This window comes from Pan troglodytes, chromosome 20, assembly GCF_028858775.2.
Source record: "Pan troglodytes isolate AG18354 chromosome 20, NHGRI_mPanTro3-v2.0_pri, whole genome shotgun sequence".
Lineage (NCBI taxonomy): Eukaryota > Metazoa > Chordata > Mammalia > Primates > Hominidae > Pan > Pan troglodytes.
The window spans coordinates 6,891,632-6,905,246 of NC_072418.2; the positions used below are offsets into that span (position 1 = coordinate 6,891,632).

At 56.4% G+C, this 13,615-nt stretch overlaps 1 protein-coding gene across 2 annotated transcripts in view; it reads right to left on the reverse strand.

Moving 5' to 3' along the window:
• SEMA6B (semaphorin 6B) overlaps positions 1-13,615 on the reverse strand; it is a 38,541-nt gene that overhangs the window by 3,035 nt on the left and 21,891 nt on the right. For both annotated transcript variants that reach the window (XM_016934727.4, XM_016934726.3), the window contains exons 2-16: positions 12,781-12,930; positions 12,470-12,593; positions 11,607-11,667; positions 11,395-11,457; positions 10,400-10,501; positions 9,886-9,976; positions 9,388-9,507; positions 8,800-8,888; positions 6,833-7,050; positions 5,207-5,338; positions 4,527-4,676; positions 2,658-2,840; positions 2,422-2,568; positions 777-854; positions 601-659 (exon numbers count right to left, since the gene is read on the reverse strand). In XM_016934727.4, coding sequence (XP_016790216.2) covers positions 601-659; positions 777-854; positions 2,422-2,568; positions 2,658-2,840; positions 4,527-4,676; positions 5,207-5,338; positions 6,833-7,050; positions 8,800-8,888; positions 9,388-9,507; positions 9,886-9,976; positions 10,400-10,501; positions 11,395-11,457; positions 11,607-11,667; positions 12,470-12,593; positions 12,781-12,901 — 1,738 coding nt within the window. In that variant the 5' untranslated portion in view covers positions 12,902-12,930. The remainder of the gene's footprint in view (positions 1-600; positions 660-776; positions 855-2,421; positions 2,569-2,657; positions 2,841-4,526; positions 4,677-5,206; positions 5,339-6,832; positions 7,051-8,799; positions 8,889-9,387; positions 9,508-9,885; positions 9,977-10,399; positions 10,502-11,394; positions 11,458-11,606; positions 11,668-12,469; positions 12,594-12,780; positions 12,931-13,615) is intronic.

Sequence of the window (13,615 nt, forward strand, 5' to 3'; positions counted from 1 at the left end):
AGGCAGGAGCTGCCGCGCCTGGCCCCTTCTGTCCTGTTGAAGTTGGTCTGTCTGCCTCCTGTTGTCTCTTCGTCCTTGTCAAAGCCTGCCTGTTTCTTGGTGTCTCTGTTCTTCCCCTATCTCCCTCCCCAATAAATGAGATGAGACCACCCCATGCCTTTCTTTTCTTTTTTTGAGACGGAGTCTTGCTCTGTCGTCCAGGCTGGAGTGTAGTGGCGTGATCTTGGCTCACTGCAGGCTCTGCCTCCCGGATTCACGCCATTCTCCTGCCTCAGCCTCCCGAGTAGCTGGGACTACAGGCGCCCGCCACCACGCCCGGCTAATTTTTTGTATTTTTAGTAGAGACGGGGTTTCACCGTGTTAGCCAGGATGGTCTAGATCTCCTGACCTCGTGATCCGCCCACCTTGGCCTCCCAAAGTGCTGGGATTACAGGCGTGAGCCACTGCGCCCGGCCCACCCCATGCCTTTCTAAAGTTCTCTGATGGAGTCCAGTTTCCCCACCCACCTCCCAGAGGATTCGAGGGTCCTCCAGCCTCCTCCCTCCCCTCCCCCATGGTAGTGGGGGATGGGGGTCTTAGCCTGCCGTCCCCCCAACTCACCTGTGCAGTCCCCTAAGCCTGAGGTGCTGGCCCCGGACACGTCCTGCTCAAAGGCGGCTCTAATGGGGAGAGGAGGCACCGTCAGCAGAGGCCCCTCTCACAGTCAGAGATCAGGGGGATCCGGGATCATGGGCGGGTCTGACACACCCTCCACCCACCTCCCTCTCCCGCAGTACCTGGTGCCCGGGCTGAGGAAGATGCAGGAGCCGTCGGGGGCCCACCCGCAGTAAGGGTCCTGACTGCCGATACAGTTCCTAGAGCAGACCAGGGACCGAATGGGACAAGTGTCCAAGTCACTTACACAACCCCAATGGTGACGGTGACCTGTGGGCCCTGTTCCAAGCACCTGCCTCTTTATTTTTATTTTAATTAATTAATTAATTAATTAATTTTTGAGACGGAATTTCGCTCTTGTTGTTTATTTATTTATTTATTTTTGAGATGGAATTTTGCTCTTGTCGCCCAGGCTGGAGTGCAGTGGCGGGATTTTGGTTCACTGCAACCTCCGCCTCCCGGGTTCAAGCGATTCTCCTGCCTCAGCCCCCCGAGTAGCTGGGATTACAGGCACGCGCCACCATACTTAGCTAATTTTTGCATTTTTATCAGAGACAGGGTTTCACCAGGTTGGTCTTGAACTCCTGACCTCAAGTGATCCACCCGCCTCGGACTCCCAAAGTGGTGGGATTACAGGTGTGAGCCACCATGGCTGGCGTTTTTTTATTTTAAAATTAAAAAAATTTTTTTAAATTAAAATTTAATTTTTTTTTTCTTTAAGAGACAGGGTCATGCTCTGTCACCCAGGCTGGAGTACAGTGTCATGATCATAGTTCACTGCAGCCTCAACCTCCCAGGCTCAAGTGATCCTCCTGCCTCAACTTTCTGGGTAGCTGGGACCACAGGTGTGTGCCACCACACCCAGCTGATTTTTGCATTTTTTTTTTTTTAGAGACAGGCTCTCACTATGCTGTGTTGTCCAGGCTGGTCTCGAACTCCTGGGCTCAAGGAGTCCTCCTGCCTTGGCCTCCCAAGTGCTGGGATGACAGACGTGAGCTACCAAGCCCAGTCCCTCTTCTTAATAGCAACTTCTGGAGTCCTTAGAACAAATCTGTGTGCAGGGCGCTGTTCACTCCCCATTTTACAGATAAGCAAACTGAGGCTCCAGAAAGTAAATGTTTGCCCAAGTGGCAGAGCTGAGATGGGAGCCCAGGCATCGTGCCAGAGGCTGTGCCCTTGGACTCGGAGCTACTGGGTCATTGTTGCAATAACGGCGGGCAGGAAGCAGGGTCCTCCGCATTGACGGCTCACATGGAGTGCAGGCGTGTGCCAGCACTGGCATGCATCCTAGCTTCCCTCCCATTTTAGAGACGGGGAAACAGCCTCCACCCTGGTCCCTGGTTCTCCTTCCCCTGCGTCTCCTCCTGGCAGCAGCCACCAGAGGGCACCTGTAAGCACCTGAGTCAGGGCCAGTCCCTCCTCTGCCTGCAACCCTACATGGCTCCCATCTCCTTCAAGGTCAAAGCCCAAGTCCTCCCCGAGGCTCACAAAGCTCTGCACAAACTGCCTCGTCCTCTCCCATCCCCTCCCCGTCCTCCCCTCCTCCCTCACTCCCCCTTGCTCACTGTGCTCCAGCCACACCGGCCACCTTGCTGTTCTTCCAACACACCAGGAGTGGTCCTGCCCCCGGGCCTTTGCACGGGCCGTGCCCTCTGCCCAGCTCAATGACCAGGACATCATTGGGCTTTTGACTGGAACCCAGCTGTCCCTCCCTGTGCCCATCCTCCCTTGCTTCCCGCCCACGGCTGGCCTGGGGTGGACACTCACTTCATACACCCCGAGTACTGCTGGCAGCGAGCCACAGGCACTCGGACCACGCAGCGGGGGAAGGCAGCCAGCAGGCCCCCCGAAGCTGCGTCCAGCTCCAAGCTCAGCAGCCGCTGCCCTGTCTCGCCACCGCCGGGCCGTCCACACCTGGGGACAAGCAGAGTGGTGAGGCTGAGCGCATCTCAACCCATCTCCCCTCCTGCTGGCGACCCCTCCCCACCTTTGCCCGGACTTACCTGTCCGGCTGGTAGGTCTCAAACTCCTCCAGGAAGACACTGAGCCCAGACGTCCCTGAGGTGCTGGCATTGGGCCGGACGAGGAACTTGAGGACCGTCCCCGCCTCGGAACCCAGGAAGACAACGGTCTGGTTGCCCCAGGGGCCGGCTCCCACATCCACAGCCACTCGAGTCAGCTGGTGCCTGGGGGACAGGGCAGGGGAGGGTCAGGCTGGCCCCATATCACCACATGCCACCAACACGGGCATGGGCATAGTTACACGGGTGCATACAGACACTGACACACCAACACATGTGACAGCAATAAATGCGTGTGTGCATGGATGCCGGGGACATGGGTGACTACACAGGCACGTGGGCACACTCGCCCTTTTTTGAAACATAACCCCAAACCAGGCTCTCCTCAGCCCTGTCTCTTTGGTTGAGATGGAGTCTCACTCCGTCACCCAGGCTGGAGTGCAGTGGCGCAATCTCAGCTCATTGCAACCTCCGCCTCCCGGGTTCAAGCAATTCTCTTGCCTCAGCCTCCTGAGTAGCAGGGACTACAGGCACATGCCATCACGCCTGGCAAGTTTATGTTTTGTTTTGTTTTTTTTGAGACAGAGTCTCACTCTGTTGCCCAGGCTGCAGTGCAGTGGCTTGATCTCGCCTCCTGGGTTCAAGCGATTCTCCTGCCTCAGCCTCCCAAGTAGCTGGGACTACAGGCGCACACTACCACACCGAGCTGATTTTCTTTTTTTTTGTATTTTTAGTAGAGACAGGGTTTCACCATTTGGCCAGGCTGGTTTCAAACTCCTGACCTCAAGTGATCCTCCCGTCTTAGCCTCTCAAAGTGCTGGGATTACAGGCGTGAGCCACTGTGCCCAGCCCCGCTTTCTCCTGATATGTATGTGTGTCTGTGTATCTTTCAGTCTCTTTTCTCTCTCTTTGTCTCTCTTCCCTATCTCTGTCTCTCTGGGTGTCTGTCTGTCTCTGATTGTCTCTCTCCCTGTCTCTCTGTCTCTCTCCCCCTTTGTTCTCCTGGTGTGTGTCTGTCTGTCTACCTCTTTTTTTTTTTTTTTTTTTTTGAGGTGTAGTCTCCCTCTGGCCCCAGGTTGGAGTGCAGTGGCGTGATCTCGGCTCACTGCAACCTCCGCCTCCCGGGTTCAAGTGATTCTCCTGCCTCAGCCTCCCGAGTAGCTGGGACTACAGGCACCCACCACCACGCCCGGCTAATTTTTGTATTTTATTTTATTTTATTTTTGAGACAGAGTTTCGCTCTTTCGCCCAGGCGGGACTGCAGTGGCGTGATCTTGGCTCACTGCAAGCTCCGCCTCCCGGGTTCATGCCATTCTCCTGCCTCAGCCTCCCGAGTAGCTGGGACTACAGGCGCCTGCCACCGCGCCCAGCTAATCTTTTGTATTTTTAGTAGAGACGGGGTTTCACTGTGTTAACCAAGATGGTCTCCATCTCCTGGCCTCGTGATCCGCCTGCCTCGGCCTCCCAAAGTGCTGGGATTACAGGCGTGAGCCACCATGCCCGGCCAATTTTTGTATTTTAAGTAGAGACGAGGTTTCTCCATGTTGGCCAGGGTGGTCTCGAATTCCTGGCCTTAGGTGATCTGGCAGCCTCGGCCTCCCAAAGTGCTGGAATTACAAGCATGAGCCACCGTGCCCAGCCCCATCTGTCACCTCTTGATCCCTCTGTCTCTCTCTTTGTTCTCTCTTTCCTAGTGTCTCTCCATCTTTCCCTCTCTGTCTCTCTGTGTCTCCAGCTCTCTGGGCAGCGCCAGAAGCCATGGGCTCATCTGTGTTGAGCATCTGGATCCTCTCACCCTCAATCTACCCCATCCTGTCTCCCCTCGCCATGCCCTGCCCCTCCAGGACCGACCTCATCAGGGTCCGCACGATCCAGGGCGCATGGCCCAGCGAGGGCACCGCCTCGTCCATCAGAGGGTGGGTCTTGACAAAGTTGAGGATGTCATCCGGCAAGGCGCTGGAGGCATTGTACTGCATCCCGGGGGCTGCGCAGCATCCGGGCCTGGGGGTGACAAGGGTGTGGTCAGGACGAACGTAAAGGTCCTCATAAAGGGGCCTGATTCACCAGAGGTACCCATTGCTTCGCCCAACGACCCTCCGTTTTTTTGTTTGTTTGTTTTGTTTTTGAGACAGAGTCTCAATCTGTCGCCCAGGCTGGAGTGCTTTGGCTCACTGCAACCTCCACCTCCTGGGTTCAAGCGATTCTCCTGCTTCAGCCACCCGAGTGGCTGGGATTACAGGCATGTGCCATCACGCCCGGCTAATTTTTGTATTTTTAGTAGAGACAGGGTTTCGCCATGTTGGTCAGGCTGGTCTCAAACCCTCGACCTCAGGTGATCTGCCCACCTCAGCCTCCCAAAGTGCTAGGATTACAGGCGTGAGCCACCACACCAGGCCTCAGTTTTTCCCAACTGTATAATGGGTACAGCTGAACTCAGCATCAGCTAAATAACCACCCGGAAGCCCCAGCCCTCGGCCCTGGGGATCAGGACCTCATCCGGGCATGTGACTCAGGATGGAGGGGGTTCTCACCGGGGTCGAGGCACCTGATCCTCCGGCACCGGCGTCCAGATGGACTCGGGGGACTTCTGCTCTCGGAAGCGGCCTTCAAACACAGCTGCCACCTGTGTCAGGTCAAAGGCGCAGACAGCCGAGCCAGGGATGCTGAGGGGTTGGGATGAAAGAGTTTGGTGAGCCCGGTGGGAGGCCCCATCTCGGACAAGTGCGTGCAGGAGCCTCTGTCTGCAGGAGCCAGTGAATCTTCAGTCTTCCTAGGCCAGAGATGTCCCCTGTCCCTCCCGCATCTGTCGAATGCAGCCACTCCTCCTGAATAACATCTCAGATTGGACCACAGTTCAGGGTCTACGAGGCCACCCCTGTCCAGGCCCCCATCCCTGTTTAACTGGATGTCCTGCCTCCCCAATGCCACTGTTAGAACCCACTCCCCAGCAGGCTTTTTTTTTTTTTTTTGGAGACCGAGTCTTGCTCTGTCGCCCAGGCTGGAGTGCAGTGACGTGATCTCAGGTCACTGTAACCTACAACTCCCAGGTTCAAGCAATTCTCCTGCCTCAGTCTCCCGAGTAGCTGGAATTACAGGTGCCCACGACCACACCCAGCTAATTTTTGTATTTTTAGTAGAGATGGGGTTTCACCATGTTGGCCAGGCTGGTTTTGAACTCCTGACCTCAAGTGATCTGCCCTCCTCAGCCTCCCAAAGTGCTGGGATTACAGGCGAAGCCACCGTGCCCAGTCCACAAGCAGGCTTTTTAAAAATGCAAACCTTGGCCGGGTGCGGTGGCTCACGCCTGTAATCCCAACACTTTGGGAGGCCGAGGCAGGTGGATCACGAGGTCAGGAGTTTGAGTCCAGCCTGACCAAAATGGAGAAACCCCGTCTCTACTAAAAATACAAAATAAGCTGGGTGTGGTGGCAGGCACCTGTAATCCCAGCTACTAGGGAGGCTGAGGCAGGAGAATTGCTTGAACCCAGGAGGCAGAGGTTGTGGTGAGCCAAGATCGCACCACTGCACTCCAGCCTGTGCAACAAGAGTGAAACTGTCTCAAAAAAAAAAAAAAAAACCAAGCCAAACAAACAAACAAACAAAAAATGCAAACCTGATGTCATCCCTCTTGCTCTTCACTCTTCCATGGCTCCCCAGTGCTCTCAGGGAAAAAGTCCAAGTTTCTGCCTGCAGCCCACAAAGCCTTGCCTGATCCATCCCACCAGTTCCCTGCTTTCCTGTTGTGCATTCTCCCCTAGTTCCCTTCCCACACAGACTCTCTCACGATTACTTAAGTATACTGAACTCACTGAAGCCTCAGGACCTTTGCACGTGCTGTTTCTCCAACTTTGAACACCCTTCCCTCTTCCTCCATCTCACACCCAAAGTCCAGCTCCAATGTCCCCTCCTCCAGGAAGCCCTCCCTGCTCCTCTCCCCAAAGGCAGAGGATGAGGATATCTTTGGCCCAGTTCTGACCAAAGGGACTTAGAGGGTCAGTGTCAGCTTGTCCCACCCCAGCCTGCGGCCGAGGCCTCTCAGAGGTCTAATCCAGTGGTGCCCAACCTAGCACCCAGGGCATACCTGAGGAGTGAATGCAGGCCCTCTCTACCCATGCCCACCAAATGCTCCCAGTTTGCTCCCATTGGTGGGCGCTGACCTGTTGCTGGGCGTGGAAAAAACAGCCAGGACCACGGGCCGGCCCCCGAGGCTGACCACGCCCGTGACAGCCTGCAGCACGTTGAAGTAGAAATGGGAGTCTCCGGGTACAGAGCAGTTGAGCCGCGCCTTCAGGAAGGACGTCCACTGCTTCTCCAGCACGCGGGGGGAGCCTCCCACGTCGTTCTTGCACACTCGGGCCACGCGGGACACCACCACCTGGGTGTGACAGTGGACGGACGGGGGCCTGAGCTCTGTGTCCCAGGAAGGCCTGTTCACAGGCTGTGCCACTCAGCACCCAAACTGTGATGGAGGAGTCTGACCCTGGCTCTGGTGGGACCCCGGCCAGTCACCGTTCCTCTCTGGGCACCGGCTTCCCTGGCAGAAATTCCCGGTGGGAATGTCAATGATGATAATAGCAACAGTGACAACCATAATCATCACTGTTTCCATGAAGACCCACATTTTATTCTCACATCTCTTACACTCTTCCCGAGGGGGGCCTACTGATATCCCCCCATTGTACATGTGGGGACACTGATAAGAGGCACAGATAAAAGGAAGTGACCGGTCCAAGGTCACAATAGTAGTTAGTGGCAGTCTGTGCACTTCAGCACTGCCTGGTTGCCTGGATGGACGGATGAGTGGATGAGTAGATGGACGGACGATTACAATGGAGGGGTGAGTAGGTGGATGGATAAATAAATACATCTGAAGAAGGATGATAGATAATGGAAGAGATGGTGAAGGAGGACAAGGTAATCAAGCAATTGGTAGATAAGCAGATGGATGGGTGGGTGGATGGATGAACAGATGGATAGAGAGAAAGCTAGGTGAGTGGATGGATGGATGCATGGATAGGTGAATCAGTGGATGAATGAATGGATGGATAAGTGGGTGGATGGATGGATGGATGGTTGAGTTGGGTGGGTAGATGGTTGGATGGGTGAGTGGATGGATGGATGGATGGATAGGTGAGTTGGATGGGTGGATGGTTGGATGGGTGAGTGGATGGATGGATGGATGGATGGATGGATGGATGGATGGATGGATGTGTGTGTGGGTGGATGGGCAGATAAATGGATGGACAGATGGGTGGGTGCATAGATGATGAGTGGGTGAATGAGATGGATGGATAGATGAGATGGAAGGGTGGATGGATTGGCAGATGGATGGATAGATGAATGATGGATGGATGGATGGGTGGGTGGATAGGTAGATGGATGGATGGATGGGTGGATGGATTGGCAGCTGGATGGATGGGATGGATGGATGGATGGATGGATGTGTGGATGGATGGATGGATGGATGGATGGGCGGGTGGGTGGGTGTGTTGGTGGATGGGTAGATAAATGGATGGATGGGTGGATGGGATGGATGGATGGATGAATGGATGGGTGAATGGATTGGCAGATGGATGGACAGATGATGGATAGATGGATGGATAGGTGGATGGACTGATAGATGGATAGGATGGAAGGGTGGCTAGATGAATCGATGGGTGGATGGATGCATGGACAGATGGATGAGTGCATGGATGGATGGTAGTGGGTGGATGAGTGAGTGGGTGGGCAGATGAGTAGATGGATTAATGGGCTCATGAAAGTGTGGGTGGGCTGAAGAACAGACAGATGGGTAAGTGGGAGGGTGAGCAGGTAGACGGATGGACAGGGGATGAAGAATGGATAAGTGATTGTGGCTGGGTGGGTGGGTGGACAGGTGAACAGCAACAGCACCAGGTGTATCTGACTTCCAACTCAAGTCCCTCGTCAGGGCTGAGTGCTCCACGGCTGCTCCGTAGATGTCTTCAGCCTCAGGGCCTGATCATGGCTGGAAAGGAGGCCCTGGGGACCAGAAATGGAGGGCAGGACCCTCTCACCCCGTGCAGGGATTCATGGATCCACCTCTGCCCCCTCACTTCGCATGATCAGAGCCTCTCAACTTCATGCCCCACTGCACCGGCCTCACCTTCTCCAGGTAGTTAAACTCCATCGCAATCTCCCGGAAGAAGAAGTAGACATGGCTGCCCCACTCCACCGCATGGACAAAGTAAGGCTCTGCAGGACAGGAGGGGTCAGAACTCAGCCCCTGACATGACAAAGGGGGTTTCTGGGGCTAAGAACTCACTGGCTTTTATGGTGAAGGGGGGACCTAGGCTGGTTACCCAGACAATATGAAACAGACTCAAAGTTTGGTATTTTGCAGGGGAAGGGAGGTCAGAAGCCTAAAATCGCTGTGTCTCTTGCTGCAAATGGCAACATCAACTATTTTTTGTTATCTTCCTCCCTCATGTGTTGAAGAGCTGAGTCCTGCTATATCTTTTCTGTGGTTCCATTTTGGGCTTCTAAGCCACCCACTTCCAGCGGGTTCTACTTTAGATCCAACTAAACTTGTTCCTCTAGCTTTCTAGTCTTCAAAAAGGCCAACAGATTCCAAAGATGTGGTGGAAATCTCCCCACCAAGCTCCTCTGGGACTCTTATTCTGGTGGGGAGATTTGATGAATGTCAGGTTCTGGGCCCTGCCAGGTCTGGGCCCACTGCCCTTCCTGGTCTCACCTTTGAACCACTTGGAGTCATGTTTCACGGTGCGCAGGGTGGGCCTGTCCCCGAGGCTGCGGTAGATGACAGCATCAATGGCTAGGAAGTCGGTAACAGTAGCTGTGAAGAGCATCCCGTCTGGATGGGGTGGGTGGGGAAGGCAGGCAAGAGATGAGACCGCAGAGGCCAGGGGCTGGGTGGGTCGAAACTCGATTTTCTGAGACTGAGTCCTGAGCCTAGGGGAGCCCCTGTCTCCAGGCTGAGCTCTGATCCCATCCAAGCCCCACCTCCATCCAAGCCCTGACCTTAACTGAGCCCCTGACCCCGGCTAAGCCCCAAACCCCGCTGAGCCTCAATCCCAGCTGAGCCCCAAACCTGGGCTGAGAGTCTGCCCATGTCACAGCTGGGACAAGTGGTCGTCCAGCTGCCTTCTAAACAACCCAGACGCTGGAGTAGAAAATGCCAGGTCTTGCCTGTGGCTGGGGCTGATCAGATGGAGGTTGGGGGGGTACTTACCAGAGAAGAGGGCAACATTGGCGTGCTTGGGGTCGTACGGGCAGCGGGCCATACCGCTGATGTTGTCTCCGACGGGCTGCAGGGTGTCTATCTGCAGGGACCATGGGGCCTGAGTGACAGATCTCCTGACCCCAACTAGCAGCCCCTGGCTCCCTCAGCCCCCCACTCCAGGGGGAATCCTGATCCACCATGGATTACTGTGTGACCTTGGCCACTCACTTAACCTCTCAGGGCCTCAGTTTACTGATCTGTAAATGGGTTTAAGAGTCAATCCCTAGTTAGACCTGTAACTGGCTCATTGCCTAAGTAGCTACGGCTTCCCTGGCCCCCTGTACAGGCCTCGTTTGGACAGCGCTGACTCCTCTTGAGCTCAGGGGGAGGAGGCAGGGAGAGTATATCCAGGAAGGCTTCCTGGAGGAGGTGACATGGCCTGGGGAAAAGCCATGGCCAGCGGAGGTCGGGCGAGCAGAGGCCTGGAGGTTGGACCTGGGGCGCAGGGAGTCTGAAGACTCACGCTGTAGTTGGCGCACACCGGGTTGAAGGCGTTGGAACCGCACACAAAGAGCGTGGACTCGTCCCGAAGGAGCAGCACCTTTACGAAGTTTCGACACTCGCCCTGAGGTGGGGACAGGAGGAAGCGGGGAGCGCGATGTGGGCGTGGTCATGGTGATGGGCGTGGCCAGAACCTGAGTTGTGTGGGTGGAGGGCCGGTCTGTTGTGGGCATGGCCCAGGCTGGGGCCCTCCTTGGGACGTGGCCAAGGCAGGGGCTGAACCTAGGACTGGCTGGGGACACGGTGCGACCCAGACAGGGAAACACTTTGTATCAGCAATGCAGGCAAGGCCAGGATGGTGGGCATTGTCAGACTGGGCATAACCATGGCAATAGCAGAGTCCTAACCTGGGATGGAGGAGAAGGATCCGCCCTGGGTGTGGTCACGGCCGATTGGGGTGGGGCATGGTCGTGACCAGAACTAACTGGGGCGTGGTGGGCACGGTTATAGCTGATTGGGGCCAAGTTGGGAGCGTGGCCAGAGCTGGTGGGGTGGGCGTGGCCTGGGCTTATTGGGGCGGGCCGGGGGCGTGGGGGGCGGCAGGACTGATAGGGGAGGGGTCGGGATGGGGACCTGATCGATTGGGTGGGGAGTGGGCTATTGGGTGGCGTGTGAACATGGCCTGGGCTTGTTGGAACGAGGCTGGGGGTGGTGGTAGGACTGACAGGGGCAGAAGTGTGGGCATAGCCTAGCCAGAACTATTTGGGGCGTGGTTATGGATAATTGTGGCTAGGTTGGAGGCCGGGCTAGGACCAATTGGGTGGGGACGTGGACGTGGCCATGGCTGTTTGGGGGTGTGGCCAGGGCTGGCAGTTGGGCGGGGCCAGGGCTGATTGGGGGTGGGTTGGGGCGTGGCCAGGGCTGGCGGAGTGGGCGTGGCCTGGTCTGATTGGGGCGGGGCATGGGTAATGCCAGGGCTGATTCGCAGGGGCCGGGACCGAGCCAGGGCCAACTCACCTCCTGTTTGCCCTTCATCCGACACACGTTTATGTCGCTGGGGTTAGATCTCCAGGTCAGCTTCTGCAGACAGAGAGAGCTGGTGAGGGGGTACCGGGTCCCAGCAGCCCTGAGTGACCCCGCCGTGCTGGGCCAAATCCACCCAGCTCCCCGGCGCAGTGCCGCGTCCCCCTGGCCCTACCCCTCCACTCCCACCTGCACCCCTTCCTCACCCTCTGGTACCGCAGCTCCGTGGACGTGGGGGGCTCCAGCTCTACGCGGTAGAGGTTGTCCCTGGGGGAGGGGCATAGTTAGTGAGAACTGGGGGCTCCGCCACCCTCTCCCGTTCCATCCTTCCCACTGCCAATGTGGTGTGCACACGGGGGCATGCAGGGCCATGCCAATGCCTCTGACACGAGCAACTCTAGCGCCGACCACACCCCCCCAAGGGCCCCAGCAGGCCTTCATATCCTGCACTCCACCTCCTGCCCGGCACGCCCCACGGACTGCCCCCAACACCATGTCCCATGGCCTTAGGTCAGGTGCCCCACTCGGCGCCTCCCAGGCGCCCACCAGGCTCTCTCCCCTCACACCCTTGCCGAGGAAGCCGCCCTGCTCAACGTCATTGGTGACCTCGTGTAGTTAAGCCCAGGGGTCACTTCCGCATCCTCCTCATCCTCTCCAAAGCATTTGATCTGTCCGGTCTCTCTCCTTCCTGGGAAGCCCATCCCTAGAAGCCCCGTAATCTCACACTTGCTTCTCCCCACGACAGCTTCCACCTGGTACAGCCTCAATCATAGCCAGCCTGGACAGCCCAGTCCCCTCCACCCTGGTCCCCTGGATTCCATTCTCGCCCCCTCCCAGAAGCAGCCACCAGAGGGCGGGCGCGTGTGAGCACCTGAGTCAGGTCCAGTCCTTCCCCTACCTAAAACCCTCCGTGGCTCCCACCTTCCTCCGGGTCAAAGCCTAAGTCCTCCCAATGGCCCAACAGGCCCTGCACGACCTGCTCCATCCCCTCCCTGCCCTCGCCTCCTCTCTCTCTCCCCCTCGCTCATTCTGCTCGTCACACAGGCCTCCTTGCTGTCCCCAGCAATACCTGTCCCCAATGAACAGCGTCCTGTTGACCCGCAGGACTCGCTGGATGTTGAGGTCGTCAGCACCTTCTGCGGGGGTCAGGCGTCCGGGCCCGCTGCCCACAAACACGGGATAGTGGTTCAGGTCTGAGTGAGGGGGTGGAGAGGGGTGTGAGCAAGGGCTGGGGGTGAAGAGAGGGTGGCCTGAGGTCATGCCCCTTCTAGGGGTGGCTCCTGGACTGGTTGAGTCCCCCAGTGGGGGCAGCAGACCCAACTGGGAACCCAGATACTCCCACGGGACTCCACCCCCGCCCAAAGACACCCCCAGACTCACAGTCCCTGGGGGCCACGCTGAGCGGCGGCGGCTCCTCAGGAAAGAGGCCGTGGGCGCCCCCCAGTAGCAGCAGCAGAAGCAGCAGGGCCGGGCGGGGAGGGGACGCTCGCGGGGTCTGCATGGCGAGGGCCAGGCGACAGGAGGTGACGCCTGCGGGCAAGGGGCGGCGAGGTGAGCGGCCTGCAGTCCCGCTCGCGGCCACAAGACGGCGGGCGACAGCAGCAGACGCTCCTTCAAATCCCAGAAAAATTCCTCACGGGGATAATAATTAATAACAACAATAATGGCAATAATAATAATAATACACAGCACTAATTTAATTATCAGAACAACTTTATGGCCACGTGTGCGTGAAAGCCCAGGAAACGACTTCAAACAAAACTGCATTCGGTAATTTAAAACTAATAATAATTATTATAATAATAGATACAAATATCCTAAAACATATATTTAAAAATGCAATCTCAAAATACATGCATAAAAATACTTAGAATTAAAACACAAAAATATTAAACTCAAAGGCTAAAAAAAAAAAGAGTCAAAGGCTCTTGGAATTTTATAAGCCACAAGCTGGCTGTGTGTGGTGGCTCACGCCTGTAATCCCAACATTTTGGGAGGCCGAGGTGGGAGGATCATCTGAGGTCAGGAGTTCAAGACCGGCCTGCCTAACATAGCGAAACCCTGTCTCTACAAAAAAATACAAAAATTAGCCAGGTATGGTGGCCTGTGCCCGTAATCCCTGCTACTGGAGAGCTGAGGCAGGAGAATCCCTTGAACCCAGGAGGTGGAGGTTGCAGTGAGCCAAGATCACACCACTGCACTCCAGCCTGGGCAA